A 22803-nucleotide genomic window follows, 5' to 3' on the forward strand; every position below is an offset into this window, starting at 1 on the left:
CAGACCATTTACTCAGTACTTTGAAGCACCTTGGGCAGCTATTACAGCCTCAAGTCTTCTTAGGTATGTTGCTACAAGCTTGGAACTGTATTTGTATTTGTATCTGTATTTGGGGAGCTTCTCCCATTCTTCTCTGCAAATCCTCTCAAGCTCTGTCAGGTTGGATGGGGATTGTTGCTGCACAGCTATTTTCAGGTCTCTCCAGAGATGTTCAATCGTGTTCAAGATGTTCAATCGGGCTCTGGCTGGGCCACTCAATGACATTCAGAGACTTGTCCCGAAGCCACTCCTGCGTTGTCTTGGCTGTGTGCTTAGGTTCCTGTTGGAAGGTGAACATTCGCCCAGTCTGAGGTCTTGAGCACTCTGGATCAAGTTTTGTCATCAAGGATCTCTTTGTACTTTGCTCCGTTCATCTTTGCTACGATCCTGACTAGTCTCCCAGTCCCTGCCGCTAAAGAACATCCCCACAGCATGATGCTGCCACCACCATGCTTCACCGTAGGGATGGTGCCAGGTAACCTCCAGATGTGACGCTTGGCATTCAGGCCAAAGAGTTCAATCTTGGTTTCATCAGACCAGAGAATCTTGTTTCTCATGGTCTGAGAGTCCTTTAGGTGCCTTTTGGCAAACTCCAAGCAGGCCGTCAAGTGCCTTTTACTGAGGAGTGGCTTCCGTCTGGCATATCTACCATAAAGGCCTGATTGGTTGAGTGCTGCACAGATGGTTGTCCATCTGGAAGGTTCTCCAATCTCTACAGATTGGGTTCCTGGTCACCTTCCTGACCAAGACCTTTCTCCCCCGATTGCTCAATTTGGCCGGGCGGCCAGCTCTAGGAAAAGTTTTGGTGGTTCCAAACTTCTTCCATTCAGGAATGATGGAGGCCACTGTGTTCTTGGGGACCTTCAATACTGCAGAAATGTTTTGGTACCCTTCCCCAGATCTGTGCCTCGGCACAATCCTGTCTTCGAGCTCTAGGGACAATTCTGTCAACCTAATGGCTTGGTTTTTGCTCTGACACGCACTGTCAACTGTGGGACCTTATATTGACAGCTATGAGCCTTTCCGAATCATGTCCAATCAATTTAATTTACCACAGATGGACTACAATCAAATAGTAGCAACATCTGAAAGATGATCAATGGAAACAGAATGCACCTGAGCTCAATTCCGAGTCTCATAGCAAAGGATCTGAATACTTACGTAAATAAGGTATTTCTGTTGAATAATTTTTGTTTGTTAGCTACAATTTCTAAAAACATGTTTTCACTTTGTCATTATGGGGTATTGCGTGCAGACTGATCTGGATTTTCATCCATTTTAGAATAAGACTGTAACTTAACAAAATGGGGAAAAAGTCAAGGGGTCTGAATACTTTCCGCATGCAATGTATAGTATAAGTAACTTTGACTAATATATTTCTTAAATGTCATTTTTGCTGACATTTTAAGACAAATATGCTGTTTTATATGTTAATTTCATGAATCCTTTCACATTATAGGTGTAATGAGAAAAGATAGAACTCACTTTTACTTCTGCATTCACAGGGAATACACATCTCTCCTGGAATCCAAACCATTATGTCAGGGACCTAACACTGGCTACTAAATATTCCGAAAATAGAAATGTAAGAATTTTTAACATAACTTAGGTGTAGTACTCTTGATTGTCATTTTGGCGTGATGCTCCTGTGGTGTTATTGTAACGTTAACGTATAAAATAGTTTAGTTGTGTTTGTGCTCACCGTGAAGCTGAAAGGAAGAAAATATATGTAGAAAGATACTAGAAAAGTACATTTCCTAAAGAAAATGTGTGTGCTTGCTAGCTTGTATTGACGGATACATTTTATTGATAGGTTAGGATAGACTTAACATGTGAAAGTTGGTTTTGTATCTCTAGCTTGAACAATTCAACACCACTGTGTTCTTATGGTTGACATTTAAACCATTAACATGTATGCTAATTAATGCAAATATGGACATGGTACACAAAGTATAAATAGCATAACAAATATTTAATAGGTTGGAACAGTCTGGACATTATAATGTTTTTTTTATGTTGATAGCTTATAGGTTGTTAAACTAGAGTGGGTGGAATAATAATATGTATTGTAACGACCCTGGGTTTATAAGCGCGGAAATCGACACAGCCGCACGAGCAGGCTTTTGCTGCACAGTCGATAGTGTGCCGGACATCGGGCTAGAAGGTCGAGGGTTCGAGACCTGCTGTTTCATTACACTGATGTCAGAAGTGATCGGACCTTGCATTCACGACACTGCGTGAGCGCGTTCCTGTAAACGTAGACTCGCAAGCTATCGTGAAGACGCGCTCTTTGAAAGGAGGGAGTAGTGTAACGACCCTGGGTTTATAAGCGCGGAAATCGACTCTGCCGCACGAGCAGGCTAGAAGGTAGAGGGTTCGAGACCTACTCCCTGCTGTTTCATTACAGTATGTATGTGTAGAGTAGTCTTACTTTCAGCAAGAACATTAAATATGCAAACATAACACATTATAGAAAGGCGCCAACATAAGGAAACATAGCAAGCATTAAAAAAATATTGTAAGCTAATAATTTTAAAGCGAGAGCAAAACTTTATGACAAATGATAAAAAATATATATTTGAAAACTAATGCAAAAATCGTTTTCGGTTTAACTTTCCCAGCAACCAATCATATTGAATACATTTTGCCAACGCTTTTGCCTGCATGTACTACCATTTGGTTACACTACTCTTATCTTTGCTTTCGATGTCTGTTTCTTTGCGATCACTGCCAGTCTTTTCGAGTTTTGGCATTATTTTTCCGCGAAGGGCAGGGTTTAGAGGGAGGAGTATACAATGAGTCTCCATTGGTCCACTAGTTTTGGAGTGACGGTTGTCTTAACCCAATCAAGGAACATGATAGGCAGACTTTTTTTCTATTGCCTACTTAAGTAGACGGTCTGACATCACCTCGTTTTAGAGTTTTAAACATACTTCAAAATTGTCGGTCACGGGTCAGTAATGTACTGATATTAGAAGCATGTCTATCTAATACATTTAATGACAAACCATCTAACTACTTAGGTAAACGTTGTGCAACAGGTAATTCATATTATTTCACCCGTCCTTGAAAATATGTTAGCATACTCAACTTTATTTTTCATGTTCACGATTTATTTTATTTCGAATTTAATACATATGGCGTGAAATTGTGCACAATACTAAAATATAAAAAATTATATTTGTTTCCTGGAGCTTTTAATATCCCATGCTTTCTTTTATGACTTATTAAAAACTGTCTATGAATGGCTGCAAAAATACATAGCCTCATATAATACATTTTCAAAACACACAAGTAGGCATATCAGATTTCAAATATGTGATTACTCTGGCAAAATTGGGAAGAAGTGGAATAATAAAATAAGTGTGGGGAATAACAGTAGTGTTCTTGCTGACCAGCACAGTAATTGCCCTATATTTTAGCCCATTGTTAATAATGACAATTCTTACACTGATCAGGCTAAATAAAGTAAATAGATAATGACATCTCTCAAAAACAAGATTACATAAACCTTCCCCTACACCATAACCAAATGACTAGAAGCAAATTTACACTTTTGGGTTCAAAATCTGTTTGTCTAAATGATTTTCAGTTACAGATCAGGTCACCCTACCAAACATCCCTGCTAAAACATACTGTAGATCAGTCTGCTGCCTTTTCGTTGTCACAGCCAAAATGCCCATCACCAAACCAGGGGACTAATGCAAGTGGGGATTAAATCAATTTTACTACATGATGTCAAAAGGCTGCATTCTGCAATACGGACAGGAGTAACAGCAACCTAATTTAGTTGACAACATTATACATTAAACAGCGCGACCGTTTAATGTATAAACTCAGCGGAGAACGTTCTATCTCTCCATTCAGCTCCACTCTAACCTTGAGGGGCGTTTCTTTTAAACATGCATCCAATCTCCTTGAACCCTTATATAACTAGACCAATCATATGCTTCAATGTGCCGCGGTTGACAGTGCTGTGGCAAGACAGGACAATGATAGAGATTGCGCTCGTGATGTTAAATTGCAGGTGCAGATGCTCCGATTTCAAAACGGTTTGGAGGCTGACAGTGCTGTGGCAAGACAGGACATTGATAGAGGTTCCGCTCGTGATGTTAAATTGCAGGTGCAGATGCTCCGATTTCAAAACGGTTTGGAGCACAGTTGAACATTTAATAACATGCTGATTATATAATGGATTTATAAGAAAAATAAATGCAGTACTTTTCAATGCGTGAGATATAAGAGGTGTGGCGTGAGAAGAGGGCCAGATGCTTGTGTCTCATGGCCAATGTGTGAGAGTTGGCAGCTCTGACCTTCAGTTATGGCCCCAGGATGAGGATGAACAATACCAAACAAAAACCTTCAAAAACTTTGTGTGTGAAATTGCATGTCCCATAATCTCTCGTGGACAGATTATATTTTGCTATAATTTTACTTCTGGGTAACAGTGATTACATGTCCCATAATTTACCTAAGTAGGAGAACCTTGGCTCTGAGGAAGATCCATTTAAGAATGTGACTTTATTCTCCTTGGGGTGTTATAAGATCACTCCTCCACTCCAGTCATTAGCCCCCACAGCGCCGAACATTAAGGACCCCTAGGAAGAGGAGAAAATGGATGTTACTTGCCAGAAGCCAATAAGAATTAGACAAATCTGAGGCAAGCGGATAGAGATACTATTATGATCCTAAAACTGCATCTCAGATATAGTCACTGTCTCCATCTAATAGGAACAGTACACGTTGGACCATGGCACTCCAGACTGCAGACTCTGGCCTTAACTAGAAAACCAGTGTGTAAGAAACAAAGTTGAAAACCTAACAACTTACATCAAGTGTAATGAGATTGCTGAATCCAGCCTCTGCGAGTTGAAATTGAAAGCCATCCCCCTGCTTCAATGCTGGTTTATAAATCAGAGTGACACAAACATTTTGTTATAAAGTGAATAAGAAATAATATTTCTAATGGGGTAGGATGTAAAATGCACCTCACAGCCTGTCCGTGTTAGGCTACACTCAACCTCCTACATTAAATTGCACACATACAGCATATGACGATAATGGGACACAATGTAAAGGTTAAAGATTCCTTTGATGATACATACTGGTCTCTAGCTTGGAGAGGATGCTCTCCAAGGTTTTATTGTCACCAACCAAGAACAGGTTACTCTCACTGGCGCTAATATTCTTGATTTCTTCTATTTTGATTTCATTACCAACCTGTGATTCATAAATGTACAGAGAAAATCTATGTCTTGATATACAGTTGAAGTCAGAAGTTTACATACACTTAGGTTGGAGTCATTAAAACTAATTTTTCAACCACTCCACAAATTTCTTCTTAACAAACTATAGTTTTGGCAAGTCGGTTTGGACATCTACTTTGTGCATGACACAAGTCATTTTTCCAACAATTGTTTACAGACAGATTATTTCACTTAAAATTCACTGTATCACAATTTTAGTGGGTCAGAAATTTATATACACTAAATTGACTGTGCCTTTAAACAGATTGGAAAATTCCAGAAAATGATGTCATGGCTTTAGAAGCTTCTGACAGTCTAATTGACATAATTGGAGTCAATTGGGGGTGTGCCTGTGGATGTATTTCAAGGCCTACCTTCAAACTCAGTGTCTCTTTGTTTGACATCATGGGAATATCAAAAGAAATCAGCCAAGACTTCAGAAAATAAATTGTAGACCTCCACAAGTCTGGTTCATCCTTGGGAGCAATTTCCAAACGCCTGAAGGTACCACGTTCATCTGTACAAACAATAGTACACAAGTATAAACACCATGGGACCACGCAGCCGTCATACCGTTCAGAAATCAGACGCGTTCTGTCTCCTAGAGATGAACATACTTTGGTGCAAAAAGTGCAAATCAACCCCAGAACAACAGCAAAGGACCTTGTGAAGATGCTGGAGGAAACAGGCACAAAAGTATCTATATCCACAGTAAAAACGAGTCCTATATCGACATAACCTGAAAGGACCTCTCAGCAAGGAAAGCTAACTAAAAAGCAGCATTCCCCAAGAGAGGATGACTTTCACTTTAGCAGTGATAAATTCATGAACTTCTTTGAGGAAAAAATTATGATTATTAGAAAGCAAATTACAGACTCCTCTTTAAATCTGCGTATTCCTTCAAAGCTCAGTTGTCCTGAGTCTGCCTTATTATTATTCGACCATGCTGGTCATTTATGAACATTTGAACATCTTGGCCATGTTCTGTTATAATCTCTACCCGGCACAGCCAGGAGAGGACTGGCCACCCCACATAGCCTGGTTCCTCTCTAGGTTTCTTCCTAGGTTTTGGCCTTTCTAGGGAGTTTTTCCTAACCACCGTGCTTCTACACCTGCATTGCTTGCTGTTTGGGGTTTTAGGCTGGGTTTCTGTACAGCACTTTGAGATATCAGCTGATGTACGAAGGGCTATATAAATACATTTGATTTGATTGATTTGATTTGAAGAAGCCACTGCTCCAAAAACTCCATTTAAAAGCCAGACTACGGTTTGCAACTGCACATGGGGACAAAGATCGTACTTTTTGGAGAAATGTACTCTGGTCTGATGAAACAAAAATAGAACTATTTGGCAATAATGACTATCGTTATGTTTGGAGGGAAAAGGGGAGGCTTGCAAGCCGAAGAACACCATCCCAACCGTGAAGCACGGGGGTGGCAGCATCATGTTGTGGGTGTGCTTTGCTGCAGGAGGGACTGGTGCACTTCACAAAATAGATGGCGTCATGAGGCAGGAAAATGATGTGGATATATTGAAGCAACATCTCAAAACATCAGTCAGGAAGTTAAAGCTTGGTCGCAAAGGGGTCTTCAAATGGACAATGACCCCAAGCATGCTTCCAAAGTTGTGGAAATGGCTTAAGGACAACAAAGTCAAGATATTAGAGTGGCCATCACAAAGCCCTAACCTCAATCCCATAGAAGATTTGTGGCCCGAACTGAATAAGTGTGTGCGAGCAAGGAGGCCTACAAACCTGATTCAATTACACCAGCTCTGTCAAGAGAACTGGGCCAAAATTCACCCAACTTATTGTGGGAAGCTTGTGGAAGGCTACCCAAAACGTTTGAACCAAGTTAAACAATTTAAAGGCAATGCTACCAAATGCTAATTGAGTGTATGTAAACGTCTGACCCACTGGGAATGTAATGAAAGAAATCAAAGCTGAAATAAATCATTCTCTCAATTATTATTCTGACATTTCACATTCTTAAAATAAAGTGGTGATCCTAACTGACCTAAGACAGGGAATTTTTATTAGGATTAAATGTCAGGAATTGTGAAAAACTGAGTTTAAACGTATTTGGCTCGGGTGTATGTAAACTTCCGACTTCAACTGTATATAGGGCAGCAGCATGTTAGGTGCAGGGTTGAGTAACCAGGTGGTAGCCGGCTAGTGATGGCTATTTAACAGTCTGATGGCCTTCAGAGAGAAGCTGTTTTTCAGTCTCTCGGTCCCAGCTTTAATGCACCTGCACTGACCTTCTGGATGGTAGCGGGGTGAACAGGCCTGGTGGATGATGTGGTTGATGATCACATACCTTAGTTACAAAAACTATAGTGACAAAGAGAGAATCTGAATCAGTTTTGATCAACTCTCGCATCCTCTCCTCTGTCCTCTCCTTGCCTGCTTTTGAAAAAGGTCAAAGGTAATCGAGGAGTGGAGGCAAGGAGAGAAAACGTGGAAACAAATGCACTTGATTGAAATGAGACTCTCCTTCTCCACTCATGCGCCATTAGGCAAATTACGTTTAGAGGGGTGGAAACCCAAAATAAGTGTGTAAAGTGCAAAAAACAATTGAACTAGTTGTATGCAAGACATGTTATTGATAAAAGGATAAGTAGCGTATCGTTTTTAAATGTGTGCATGCTCTCCATCGAGAAAACAAAAGGCTGATTCAAAGGGGGTGTGACAGATTTAAAACACTTCCATGCTAGACGCCGAGAGGATACTCTTGTGCGTCACTTATCATATTCTGGTTCATGCAGGAGGCGGATGGAGGAATCAATTGAAAATCTCCCAAAGACCCACATAATAACATACTTAAAAAAAATAAAAAAAATAAAATAGTAATAAATATATTCTCATGGTTGATTTTAGTATAATTTCTGCCTCTTTTATTTCCATGATCAGTATTTACAATATTAATTTTTACACATTTATTTTGTCTACCTTTTTCGTCAACATTGTGTAACACATGGATTCATATTGGAGTAGTGTTCATTAAAACCTCTACTTTCTTGTCAAAAGTCATGTTAACATGAGGGCTAAAACAAAAAAATACTTTGACGCAAATGTTCATCTACATATGTTTTTGCTCACTCTTGACTGTCAACCCACTACCACCCCCCACTGCATTCACCCAACAGACAGAGGCCTAGTTAGAGAGTGTGTTTTACCAAGAAGCTACTGTGGTCTTCTGAGTAAGATTGCTTACTTCATCTCACCTCATTTGTGCTACTGCTCAGAACTCTGTTCCATTGGATGCTGTTGCAAATAGTATTAGGGTTAAGTAAAATAAGTAAAATAAGCATTTATGCACCGAAAGTAACTATATGTGTCAGGCACATAAACCAGGTTATTTTCGTGCATGAATATGCCTAATAGTTGTTTATAATCACAGAGAGAAAAAAACAAGACCTGCTGTATACATGCACATAATCCAAGTATGTGAGATTGTTATAACATGTAAATAACATGTAATAACATTGTCAAACATGTTATAATATATCAAATGAATCAAGAACCAGTTCAAATGTAACACTACTGTCACGTTCTGACCATAGTTCTTTTGTGTTTTCCTTGTTTTAGTGTTGGTCAGGACGTGAGCTGGGTGGGCATTCTATGTTGTGTGTCTGGTTTGTCTATTTCTATGTTTGGCCTGATATGGTTCTCAATCAGAGGCAGGTGTTAGTCATTGTCTCTGATTGGGAACCATATTTAGGTAGCCTGTTTTGTGTTGGGATTTGTGGGTGATTGTCTCTCTGTCTCTGTCTCTGTCTCTGTCTCTGTCTCTGTCTCTGTCTCTGTCTCTGTCTCTGTCTCTGTCTCTGTCTCTGTCTCTGTCTCTGTCTCTGTCTCTGTCTCTGTCTGCACCAGATAGGGCTGTTTGGGTTTTTCACGTTTATTGTTTTTGTATATTGTTCGTGTTTTCATCTTTATTAAAGATGTTTACAAATAACCACACTGCGTTTTGGTCCGCCTCTCCTTCCCAGGAAGAACCGCGTTACAACTATATTAAATATTTTCAGATATGTATAAAAAGAAAGGAGACAAATAGAAACAGGCACAGCTGCTCAAACAGGAAGTGACCTAATCAATTGCCTCTGTGCGCAAACTTAGTTGTAGAGGTTTGCCCTTTAACTTGTAGCTACTGGATATATGTGCTGGGTACTTTCACTTACATTTCAGGTACCGCTCACTGCCATACATTAAAATACAGAAAATGCTCTTGGTCAAAACTGAAGTCTGTTGTTTTTGGATGGTATTATGTTATACCTCTTTTGCTTCAATGGGTAAGTGCTTAAAATAATGATAATATAGATACAGCATTTTATGTAGAGCTATGAGAGAATAAATGTAGAGTTGGAGAGTAGAAATTTAAGAGAAGCTTCCTGTCATGTGAATGTATTGTGCATCAGGGTAAAAATGGTGTAATTTTTTAAAACCCTATTTTTAACTTACATCAGAAAAATGTGTGTATGCTGCTGAGAATTTACCATGAAATGGCTGTGTATTTTAACCATTACATTGCAACATTTTATCTATGAGCCTGATAACCGTACAAACCCAACACTCCACCTCTAGGTAACAAACATTGCCATGACTCCTGTAACACATCCACCCTCCAGGCTCCACTAGGCTCTGCGTTGCTCCTGTCATGCAGCTTTGGGTCCACCTCTCTGGGCATTAGCCCTGGCCATGGCTGGGTGGTGTGGAACCAGGGCTCTGGTTCTGGTGCCAGCCTGGTCAACATCACGTTCTCTGGGAAGGTTGTTGCCTCTTTCAGTTGTCTGTGTCGCATGTACAATACTAGCCTTCTTTTTTGTTTTGAGATTTTAGCCTTTTGAAAGCCTTTTTAACCATATTTTTTATGTGCAGCTTTGTAATTTCTGCATTAATGAAAAACCCTCTTCAAATAACATAAATTCATTTATAAATAAAATATGAATTTATTATTATCAGGTGGACTTTCTGGACCCCAGGCAGGGCAGAGTGAAGGCTTTCCCCAATCATGGAGGTCTGAGGAACTTCTCCATCCTAATCGATGCCCTTCAGGCCTCAGACCTGGGCTCCTACTGCTGTGAGCTACAGAGTCATGACCAGTGCCGTCGAGTGGAAGTTGAGGAACTTGAAGAAGGTAACACTATGCTAGTATCTACAGTAATATATTGTTTCAACGGCTCAGTTGGTTGGAGAATGGTGCTTGTAACAACACCTGAGTTGTAGATTTGATTCCTTCTTGCAACCTCAACAGAATATTTGAATCAAGAGAAAGTCACTTTATTGTTACATTAGAACAATAATCTCTTATACTGTTGTATCTGAAGATATAGGACCCTTTCAAGTCACCAGTAATGAGTTAAAATAATTGGTGAAGGTTTCATACAGGACAGTGCTTTTGGAAAGTATTCAGACCCCTTGACTTTTTCCACATTTTGTTAGGTTACAGCCTTGTTCTAAAATCACCCCATAATGACAAAGAAAAAACTGTTTTTTAGAAATGTTTGCTAATTTATAAAAAATGAAAAACAGAAATATAACATTTACATACTGTAACTATTCAGACCCTATACTCAGTACTTTGTTGAAGCACTTTTGGCAGCAATTACAGCCCCGGGTCTTCTTGGGTATGACGCTACAAGCTCGGCACACCTGTATTTGGGGAGTTTCTCCCCTTCCAGAGAGTTGAATCTTGGTTTCATCAAACTAGAGAATCTAGTTTCTCATGGTCTGAGAGTCTTTAGGTGCCTTTTGGCAAACTCCAAGCTGGCTGTCATGTGTCTTTTACTGAGGAGTGGCTTCTGTCTGGCCAGTCTACCATATAGGCCTGATTGGTGAAGTGCTGCAGAGATGGTTGTCCTTCTGGAAGATTCTCCCATCTCCACAGAGGAACTCTGGCCAGGGTCTGAATACTTATGTAAATAATGTATTTCAGCAGTGGTGTAAAGTGCTTAAGTAAAAATACTTTAAAGTTCTACTTAAGTAGTTTTTTGGGGTATCTGTCCTGTACCATTTACTGTACCATTTATATTTTACTTTTACTTTTACAAAAAGTACTTTTAAATCTGTACATTTTCCCTGACACCCAAAAGTACTCGTTACATTTTGAATGCTTAGCAGGACAGAAAACATCAAATTCACGCACTTATCAAGAGAACATCCCTGGTCATCTCTACTACCTCTGATCTGGCAACTCACTAAACACAAATGCTTTGTTTCTGAATGATGTATGAGTGTCCCTCTGGCTAGCTGTAAATGTATAAAACATGAACAATTGCCATCTGGTTTGCTTAATATAAGAAATTTGAAATTATTTATACTTTTAATACTTAAGTACATATTTGCAATTACATTTACTTTTGATACTTAAGTATATTTAAAACCAAATACTTTTGGACTTATACTCAAGTAGTATTTTACTGGGTGCCTTTCACTTTTACTTGAGTCATTTCCTATTAAGGTATCTTTACTTTTACTCAAGTATGACAATTGGGTACTTTTTCCATAACTATGTCAGGTTATATTATTTTAGAAATTAGCTAAAATTTCTCAAAATCAGTTTTTTCTTTGTCATTATGGGGTATTGTGTGTAGATTGCTGAGGAGTTTTTTAAAACAATTTAATCCATTTTAGAATACGGCTGTAACGTAACCAAACGTGGAAAAAGTCAAGCATGTGGTCGGTTTTTCCTTCCAGGGTTACTTTCTGTAAAGGCAAACACATTTCTGGTCGGTTTAGACTCAGCAGCTCTCTCGCTTATTGTTTCCTGTAAGATACACGTGAATAAAACCACCTCTTCCTCTTTACTCGTCTAGGTTCACACATCGTGTTGTTTTTCAGCGTCGGCAGTTTGGCCATCCTCCTAGTGCTCCTAAGTGGCTGTTTCTGCTGGGTGAAATGGACACGTGAGCACCCACATGTTCCATCTGACTCACTCAGTTTTACTTCTGCATTGGAATGATATGGTTGCAGCTAGCACGGCATGCTGCACAGTATACAGTATGCTTGACCGAGTACAGCAACAGTTATTTGGGCTAATCCGAACCTTCCTATGAGCATTAAGCAGCATGCTTTCTTTCGGATGTAAATGTTATTATGTTGATTGTGCAACTTTGCAAGCTGCTTCCATATCAGTTAAGTCGCTACATATCCTACTGAAAATATGCACATTGCACAGTTTAAACAGGCCTGTAGGCAGGTCTTAATGCCAACCAGTATATGCTTTAGAAAGAGGAACTGCAGGGATGCTGTGGTAGAACATTTCAAAATAGCCTAATATGTTTGTGAAATGTGATGTACTTGTACTTTCAAAAAATACATAACACCTGAAAAAGTGATAATCTTATAGAAGTGCCCTTTCTTGTTTTAGGAGTTTCTACTGAAAGAACACCAGACTATATCAACACCCATTTCTGTGCAGGTTGGGCCTCTATGCTCTTGTTCTAATCCTCAATGTTAATTTACATTTTTTGAGAAAGAGAATGTATTATTGCTATGGCATTTGAGCATCACTTTCAAATCTGATTGAAACATGAAATTAGTGTAGAATTCTACATGGAATTCTACATGGACCTAGTTTGAACTGTTCTCTTCCCACCTTTCAATAGAAAACAATGAACATGATCCAACCAGAATGCAGCATGATCCGACCAGAATTCACCATGATCCGACCACAATTCTGCATGATCCGACCACAATTCAGCACGATCCGTCCAGAATTCAGCATGATCCCACCAGAATTCAGCATGATCCAACCAGAATTCAGCATGATCCAACCAGAATTCAACATGAAGCACAAAGAAACCAGCACGAACCAGTTAGATACAAAAATAAATTGAGAGATTCGAGTGAGAACAGAAGACAGGGGTTTCATGGAGGTGAGCTATTTGTAACATACCATAGACATTCTATAACCATTATCCCTTGTTCAATGATACCAATATTTTCATCCCCACTTGGTATGCATGTTGAATTCAGAAGTAACTAAACTTTATGGACTTTCCTTCCCCAGAACTCATGAGCAGATTGCGCCAATCGAGTCTCGGACAACGTTACTATGGTAAAGTCAGAGCTTTGTAATGATCAATTTACAGTATTGGCTTGCGGTGATCCTTTTATGAATTACATTGACTTGTCGTGAACTCTGACAGCAAACCAAGCCGAGAGCAACCAGCAAACCAGAGTTCAGATGGACAACCACCAAAGAGCAAACGAAGCAAAGACCAACCAGGATGGCAGATCCCAAATGGACAACAGCCAAAGAGATGTCCTACACACTATGCTTTACAGTAATCTCTGAAACAAATCAATATGCACTCTAGCATTTTGTTATTAAAGCCTTGTCTCCTCATTGCAGAAAGCTTTTGGAGAAAGAAACCCAAAGAGTGTAAGTTGCTTTTTTTTACACACAACATACTGTATAATCATAATAATTTATATTAAGACCTCTCTCTCCCAGAATGTGAATATGAAAACCCAATCTATAACAGTGTAGTCAAACTCCACAAACTATAGACGGGATGAAGAGGATACTGGGTCTCAACTCCTTGCTCTCAATTTTGTTTAGGTTGTATTTTATTTTTGTTGTTGTTAATAAAGTACATTACATTGTCTTGGAAGTGAAACAAATATGAAATAAAGTTAAATCATTTTTAAATTGGTTTATGATTCTTTCATGCATTGTATTATCCAATGTGAATCAGAAAAGTCTCTAATCAAGACAATTAACCCTAATAACCCCCAGCTGTGTCACCCTACCAGTGGATGGTCACCCAGGCCCATTGTTTGCTGACCATCAGAGATGAAGAGGTACTCTTCTGTTGATGTAATGATTCTTCGTTATTATTACCCTAAACTGCACAGAGCAAGAGGGATATAATCCATACATTCAACCGCACTGACAGTCTGAAAGGTAGGAAATAGAACTGCAGGTTACGAAGACATAAATTACATTCATCCAGTTTCCATTCAACATTACTGTATGTCCAATGTAATGTGGCAGACCAGGGGGTTTTATCAAGACGTTCACACAGATAAGACACGGACGCCTCAGTTTCAAGAGTGTTCAATTAAAACAAAAATAAAAGAAATCGGTCTCCTCCAGGAAACCTCTTCCGGGTTACCGCCTTCTGGGCTCTGGAGTAGACCACCAAGCCGCTCAGGTCTAGCAGACCGTGAGGACATCTGTCCGGTAGCAACCTCTCACTACCTCCAACTCTCCCGTGTGCTGCCCTCCTGGCAGCTTTATGGGCCTTGTAAAGGCTGACCGTAACGGTTTTCTTGAGTTGAATGAGAGGCGGACCAAAACGCAGCGTGGTTATTATTCATGGTTCTTTAATAAAGAAACTATACTGACGTTATCATCACTTTTATTCCAATGTGCCAGGGAGATAACAACAGTGGTCATCAAGGCTATGGTCGGTGAGTGTTACGATAACTAGGAGTGGTGGGTGGAATCAGGCGCAGAGAGCAGGGTTCAGTCGTTTTGTCAAATTTATTCCCCAGCGCAACAAAAATGGTTACGCCAACACACAGGGCGTATATAAGTTGCCAGTCCAAACAATAGGACAGAAATAGTCCGGCGAATAAGGACATGAACAAAATAACACCATCCAACACAGAGTAACAAAAAACAAGGCCGCACAAATACCCAGCGGGCCTAGTGCCCTTAAATAACCTACAAACAAACCCTAATACAAAACAGGTGTACCCAATTACCCAATTACCAAAACAAACGGAAAGGGAATCGATGGCAGCTAATAGGCCGGCGACGACGACCGCCGAGCCCCGCCCGAACAGGAAGAGGCACCATCCTCGGCGAGGTTCGTGACAATGAGGGCCAAGTTGAGATCACCAAGAGATTGCCTCTCATCTTTAAAATGCCAACTGGCATCCTGAAAGGTAAGAAAATATTTGCCTTAATGTGATATGATACAAAAGTTGCATTGTGGAAAGAATGTATTCAGCAGCATTATAGTGTGAAATTATATCAGTTATCAACAGTCTGTAAACATTCCCTTCAGAGGAAATCAGCAAAGTTGACAATCCACCATCGAGAAGTTCCCCTTGGGCACTGAGACAAGGGTTCATCATCATCATTTTCCAGAATGGCACCCCCCCCCCCCTCTGAACCTGGACACAGTCCAGATCCCCTCCAACCTCAGCCAGAATGGCCAGCCCAAAACCAGGACTGATCACTCTGTTACATTCCTCTTTCAATTCACCTACTGTGGCGTTCAATCACAGAGGTGTGTACCATTTAGATGGTCTATTTCTCTATTTCTCTATCAGATCTATTTCCCTACCACATCAAATTTATTTTTTTCCTTGGGCCTCCTTTCAGATTGTTGATGGAAAATGTTTTTGGTATCTCAGATTGTTCTGGCAATTCTTACATAGAAACTTAATTGTGAGAAATGTTTGACATGTTTCTCACATTTGTATCACATAAAGCATTTTTTAGAAACTCATGATGAAAGTGGCAATTTTAGGCCCCTTTTAGACCTAGACATGCCTCATGTAAGACCCTATGATCTGTGAACCATACATGACACAGACAACATATCGCTGTCATTATTGTCAGGATTTGGCCAGGGTTGTTCCGGGTTTTGGTCAGTAGATGTCCCCATTGTGCTTTTTGTCCCTATGTTTTTCCCTTGATCCCCATTATTATTTGCACCTGTGTCTCGTTTCCCCTGATTGTATTTAAACCCTTTGTTTCCCTCAGTTCTGTGCTCTGTGTTTGTATGTTAGCACCCTGCCCTAGTGTTCTGTGTGCTCTTGTCGATTCCGGGTGAAGTTCTTGTGGTATTCTGTTTTTTGTTTTTGTTTATTTTTGGTGAGTTTCTTTTGAGGTCTTTTTGTGTTTTTCCTACCACCTTTTGGATTTGCCATTTTTTGTATTTTAGGATTTTTTCTTTATTAAATACACCGTCTTAAGTACTGCTGTGTCTGCCTCATTTTCTGGGTTCTGCTGTCTATTCGTGGCTCAGTTGGTTAAGTGACTGTTTCTCACTCTGGAGACCCAGGTTCGAAACCGGGTCCTGACAGAACCCGGAATCGACAAGAGCACACAGAACACTAGGGCAGGGTGCTAACATACAAACACAGAGCACAAAACTGAGGGAAACAAAGGGTTTAAATACAATCAGGGGAAACGAGACACAGGTGCAAATAATAATGGGGATCAAGGGAAAAACATAGGGACAAAAAGCACAATGGGGACATCTACTGACCAAAACCCGGAACAACCCTGGCCAAATCCTGACAATTATACACCTTATTGTGTGCTCAAATATAGAGTATGTATAGATTCTGAAATACAATGTTTTCCATTAATTTATTCAACATTTAAAATATTTATATCTCAAAAGTACCCTTTTTGATTTAGCTTATTTTATGACATTTTGTTTTTGTAAAATGGTCTATTGGGTGAACGTTGAGGCAGATCAACTTCTGCATAATAGTCAAGGATCTATATTTCGAGATACCCGATTTAGTTAAGAATCACAGTGATCCAGATTGTAATTTATAGTGTGGAAGATATAAAGGAGTTACACCTGTATGTTTGCATGTAATTTCTCCCTTTCTAAGAATGACCTTCCACTGCAGCTATGCATTGAACAGCAGAGGTGGGACCAAGTCATTGTTTTACAAGTCACAAGTAAGTCTCAAGTCTTAGCACTCAATTCCCAAGTCAAGACCGTCAAGTATCAAGTCTTTAACTTTGAGTTTCGAGTCCTAAACAAGTCATAATGGGCACTTTTATCACCTTTATTTAACCAGGTAGGCTAGTTGAGAACAAGTTCTCATTTATAACTGCGACCTGGCCAAGATAAAGCAAAGCAGTTCGACACATACAACAACACAGAGTTACACATGGAATAAACAAACATCCAGTCAATAATACAGTAGAAAAGTATATACAGTGTGTGCAAATGAGATAAGATAAGGGAGGTAAGGCAATAAATAGGCCGTGGTGGCGAAGTAACAATATAGCAATAAAACACTGGAGTGATAGATGTGCAGGAGATGAATGTGCTACGCGTGTTCTTCACCAAATGTAATACAATTTCATATTTTTAACAAGAGTAATAATTAGTATATTACATTTATGCAAATCATGAATGCTTTTAAAAATATCTATATATTTATTACTTTCCAAATAAACGGTATATTTACATGGAAATACATGGGTAGCCAGGAGAAAGACAGGATTTAGGCTACCAACTGCCTAGCCAGATGTAGCTCAATCTTGGTTGCAATGATCATATTCCGGCACTGACTGACTGTGTGGAGGCTCATTGATTTAACGTTACGTTAGCCTACATGATACACTAGTAAAGTAATAAAATAAATAGCTGCCGGCAATATTAGCCACAACTTCTTCAAATGTCGAACGAAGTTGGAAATTGTTGCGCCTCCATCTGTAACTTTCTTCCCGCATGTTTTGCAAGTTGCAATCCATTTTTTGTTGATACAGCATTGTCTTTATATAAAAAAAATCATTTTGGGTATCATCTTTCCAAGGGCTCCATCTGAATTCACCCGCTGACGTTCCTCTGCACTGCCACGCTCAACTGTTTCTCAGCTGGCACAATTTGATTGGCTGCTGTCCGATTCAAACTGTAATCCATTAAATGAAGAGTTGATGCGCTGCACACTTTTTTTAATAGCATCATTTTTTTATTTGGGCTTGGGGAGGGTATCAAGTCAGGTCTGGTCGGGTCATAAGGCTCAAGTCAAGTCACATGTCATTGGTGTTAAAGTGAAAGTCGAGTCCAAGTCATCATATTTGTGACTCGAGTCTGACTCGAGTCCAAGTCATGTGACTTGAGTCCACACCTCTGTTGAACAGTGTGTGAGAACTCAGCATGGAGACCCAAAAAGAGGAAGCAAAGGAGGATTACCCACTCCCAGCACTAAAGAGTGAGGGAATTCTACAGGCTGAGCTGAGGTTTGCCAAAGGTCATGTGAATTTGTTGATGCAAGGACATCAGTTCAACATTTAGTTGTATTGTGTGTTCAAGGTTTTTATTTGTCATGTTTTAATACAAAAACATGAATTGTGTATTTCCAGTGCACACACGTTAAAACTATTTAATAGGTTCAGCCAATTGCTATATATTGTGAGCAATTTGACACTTGGTTGTGTTCTCTCCCCAGACTCCTGTTACATGTACACTACCGTTAAAAAGCCTGGGTTCACTTAGGAACGTCCTTGTTTTTGAAAGAAAAGCAAATTTTTTTGTCCATTAAAATAACATCAAATTGATCAGAAATAGTGTAGCCATTTTTTATGTTGTAAATTACTATTGTAGCTGGAAATGGCAGATTTTTAATGGAATATCTGCATAGGCATACAGTCATACAGGCCCATTATCAGCAACCATCACTCTGTGTTCCAGTGGTATGTTGTGTTAGCTAATTCAAGTTGATCATTTTAAAAGGCTAATTGATGATTAGAAAACACTTTTGCAATTATGTTAGCACAGCTGAAAATGGTTGTTCTGATTAAAGAAGCAATAAAACTGGCCTTCTTTAGACTAGTTGAGTATCTGGAACATCAATATTTGTGGGTTCGATTACAGGCTCAAAATGACCAGAAACAAAGAACTTTCCTCTGAAACTCGTCAGTCTATACTTGTTCTCAGAAATGAAGGCTATTCCATGCGAGAAATTGCCAAGAAACTGAAGATCTCGTACAACGCTGTGTACTACTCCCTTCACAGAACAACTGTCTCTAACCAGAATAGAAAGAGGAGTGGGAGGCCCCACAAGTCCTCAACTGGCAGCTTCATTAAATGGTACCCGCAAAACACCCATCTCAACGTCAACAGTGAAGAGGCGACTCCGGGATGCTGCAGTAGGGATGACCAGGGATGTTCTCTTGATAAGTATGTGAATTAGACCAGATTTTCCTGTCCTGCTAAGCATTCAAAATGTCACGGGTACTTTTAGTTGTCAGGGAAAATGTATGGACTAAAAAGTACATTATTATCTTTAGCAATGTAGTGAAGTAAAAGTAAAAGTAGTTAAGAATATAAATAATGAAGTACAGAAGTACTCCCCCAAAAACGACTTAAGTAGTACTTTAAAGTATCTTCACTTAAGTACTTTACACCACTGATTACACTTTTATTCCCCCCAGTTAGACTTCTATTGTGATACAGATGTCTGTAGAAGATCCAGCGGCTCAACGCTCTGTAACAGAAGTAAGTTTAAGTAGGTCCTATTATTGAGTGTAGTCTGGCCCAGGAGTGTGAAGGTGAACGGAAAGGCACTGGAGCAACGAACCACCCTTGCTGTCTCTGCCTGGCCGGTTCCTCTCTCTCCACTGGGATTCTCTGCCTCAAACCCTGTTACTGGGGCTGAGTCACTGGCTTACTGGTGCTCTTTGGCAAAGTGGGTGGGGTTATATCCTGCCTGTTTGGCCCTGTCCGGGGGTATCGTCAGATGGGGCCACAGTGTCTCCCGACCCCTCCTGTCTCAGCCTCCAGTATTATGCTGCAGTAATTTATGTGTCAGGGGCTGGGGTCAGTCTGTTATATATGGAGTATTTATCCTGTCTTATCCGGTGTCCTGTGTGAGTTTAAGTATGCTCTCTCTAATTCTCTCTCTTTTTCTCTCTTTCTTTCTTTCTCTCTCATTCTTTCTCTCTCTCAGAGGACCTGAGCCCTAGGACCATGCCTCAGGACTACCTGGCCTGATGACTCCTTGCTGTCCCCAGTCCACCTGGCCCTGCTGCTGCTCCAGTTTCACCTGTTCTGCCTGTGGCTATGGAACCCTGACATGTTCACCGGACGCACTACCTTTCCCAGACCTGCTGTTTTCAACTCTAGAGACAGCAGGAGCGGTAGAGATACTCTGAATGATTGGATATGAAAAACCAACTGACATTTACTCCTGAAGTGCCAACCTGTTGCACACTCGACAACCACTGTGATTATTATTATTTGACCCTGCTGGTCATCGATGAACATTTGAACATCTTGGCCATGTTCTGTTATAATCGCCATCCAGCACAGCCAGAAGAGGACTGGCCAGCCCTCATAGCCTGGTTCTGCTCTAGTTTTCTTCCTAGGTTCTGGCCTTTCTAGGGAGTTTTTCCTAGCCACTCTGCTTCTACACCTGCATTGGTTGCTGTTTGGGGTTTTAGGCTGGGTTTCTGTACAGCACTTTGTGACATCAGCTGATGTAAGAAGGGCTTTATAAAGGAATTTGATTGGTTTATTGACTTATCATCAAAGCGAAGTAAAGTGTTTACTTTGCTTTGGAATAGGTCCCATTCTCTGGATGCATGTGTTATCAATAAGTCCCAAGTCTATTCTCCCTAGAGCGGCGCAGCGTTCTGAGGCACTGCATCTCAGTGCTAGAGGCATCACTACAGACACACTGGTTTGAATCCAGGCTGTATCACAACCGGCCACGATTGGGAGTCCCATAGGGCGGCGCCAAATAGGCCCAGGGTTGGCCGGTGTAGGCCGTCATTGTAAATAAGAATTTGTTCTTAACTGACTTGCCTAATTTAATAAAGGTTAAATAAAAAAATAATAGGGAGGAGGCAAATAGGAGTGCTGAGAGAACAACAAAGGAAGAGTGATCTGTAGCACACCATCGTCCCTGGTGGACCTGTCATCCTTCAGGTGTAAATAATTTGGGACACAGTTGCTCCTGTTTTATTGATTAATTTATGTTTGTAGTTTGTAGTGCTTGAGACTAGGGAGCTCCCCCATGCTTCTAATGCAGGTGCAGAGGAGCTACCGAGAGCTGTCCATGATTCTGAACATCTCTTATCCGGGGCTGGTCCTTGCAGTTCTGCCGCCATAGGCAAGACCAAAAATTGCTGTCCCTGCAAAACTAGAATAGTCCCAGTAAACAAAATCATGTTGAAATGATGTGTAAAATACATTTTTTCCAGATGTTGAAGTTAGGTTCAATTTAGGTTCTGAATGGAAGGTGAAAAGTATGTTATGTATGTTTAAACTACACATTTTCCAGGAGGTTGAAAACGCATATTTTTCGAATATTAAAAAATAGGTATTTTCCAGAAGGTGAAATAAGGTAACTGTTCAGTTCTGAAAGAAAGTTGAAATTGCTTATTTTCCAGATGTTGAAATCGGGCTAATTTTGGTTCTGAATGAAAGTTGAAAATTTAAAAATAAAATAAAAATCTTTCTTTGGGCCAAGTCAAGGCTGGTCCAGACCTGACATAATCTGAACTAAACAAAGGAGCCTATGATTGGTTCAGACTTGGTCCGGACCAGACCAAAAATCTATGTCTGTGGACTTTGAAATCAAGGCTGGTCTGTACCGCAAAAAATCGGAACCAAAAAAATACATCCAAAAGGCGTCAGTGTCAGTCCATACTTACTGAGGTGTAGCCTGCAATGTTGCCTTAAATAAAATTATATGAATGCTCATCTATGTGGTAAGCCTACTATTTGTAAAACACCAAGAAACTATGTCCAAAAGTTGTCGTCTCTTGACAACTGGGGTGTAGCCTACCATGTCGCGGCAATAGAATTTGATGAATTCCCATCCATGTGGTAGGCCCACCATTTGTAAAACAGGCCATTGCATTGGCTTTATTAGTCCTGATTCCTTTGATTAAACAATTTGGATATTTAAGCTCTGAATATCAGCTCCCCAACTTTATCAGGAGTAATCGCAAGGCTATTTGCAATGTGTTTTACACAGCGGTAAAAATGTGGAAGTATTTTATTATTCACTGTGATCAGCTTGTCAAACATTGACGGATGCAAACTTGAAACCACTGATCATGACAATGGGGTGAAACTCCTGGACAACAGTTGTGATTGTCCATTCCATATTGTCCATTTTACTTTGACCTGTCCTGTTTTTAGGATATGTTGTTTGTTAACATGACAGCTCATGTTAATTTATTTGCACAAACACATCCTGTGGCGTACTGCATTAGCATCGAGGCTAGCTTTTTCAAACATAAATTTGCATCATGTAGCACTAATTCCAAAAATATTTGGGACACTGTTAAGTCCATGGTGAATAAGAGCACCTCCTCCCAGCTGCCCACTGCACTGAGGCTAGGAAACACTGTCACCACCGATAAATCTATGATACTTGATCATTTCAATAAGCATTTTCTACGGCTGGCCATGCTTTCCACCTGGCTACCCCTACCCCGGCCAGCAGCTCTGGACCCCCCTCAGAAACTTGCCCAAGTCCCACCTGCTTCTCCTTCACCCACATCCAGACAGCTGATGTTCTGAAAGAGCTGCAAAATCTGGATCCCTACGAAGCAGCTGGGCTAGACAATCTGGACCCTCTCTTTCTAAAATTATCTGCAGAAATTGTTGCAACCCCTACTACTAGCCTATTCAACCTCTCTGAGATCCCCAAAGATTAGAAATCTGCCGCAGTCATCCCCCTCTTCAAAGGGGGAGACACTCTAGAACTAAACTGTTATAGACCCATAACCATCCTGCCCTGCCTTTCTAAAAGCTTTCGACTCTGTCAATCACCGCATTCTTATCGGC

The 22803-nt window shown here is 40.2% G+C and overlaps 1 protein-coding gene across 1 annotated transcript; it reads left to right on the forward strand.

The window, feature by feature from the left end:
• The first annotated feature begins 9409 nt into the window (after positions 1 to 9409).
• LOC135552903 (uncharacterized) lies at positions 9410 to 13943 on the forward strand. The gene is made up of 8 exons (XM_064984839.1): positions 9410 to 9579; positions 9872 to 10056; positions 10250 to 10424; positions 12103 to 12192; positions 12657 to 12707; positions 12895 to 13164; positions 13299 to 13346; positions 13438 to 13943. Exons 1-8 carry the CDS (start codon positions 9510 to 9512, stop codon positions 13584 to 13586), a joined length of 1038 nt encoding a protein of 345 aa, XP_064840911.1. The 5' UTR covers positions 9410 to 9509; the 3' UTR covers positions 13587 to 13943.
• The last annotated feature ends 8860 nt before the right edge of the window (positions 13944 to 22803 follow it).

Source organism: Oncorhynchus masou, chromosome 13, assembly GCF_036934945.1.
Source record: "Oncorhynchus masou masou isolate Uvic2021 chromosome 13, UVic_Omas_1.1, whole genome shotgun sequence".
Lineage (NCBI taxonomy): Eukaryota > Metazoa > Chordata > Actinopteri > Salmoniformes > Salmonidae > Oncorhynchus > Oncorhynchus masou.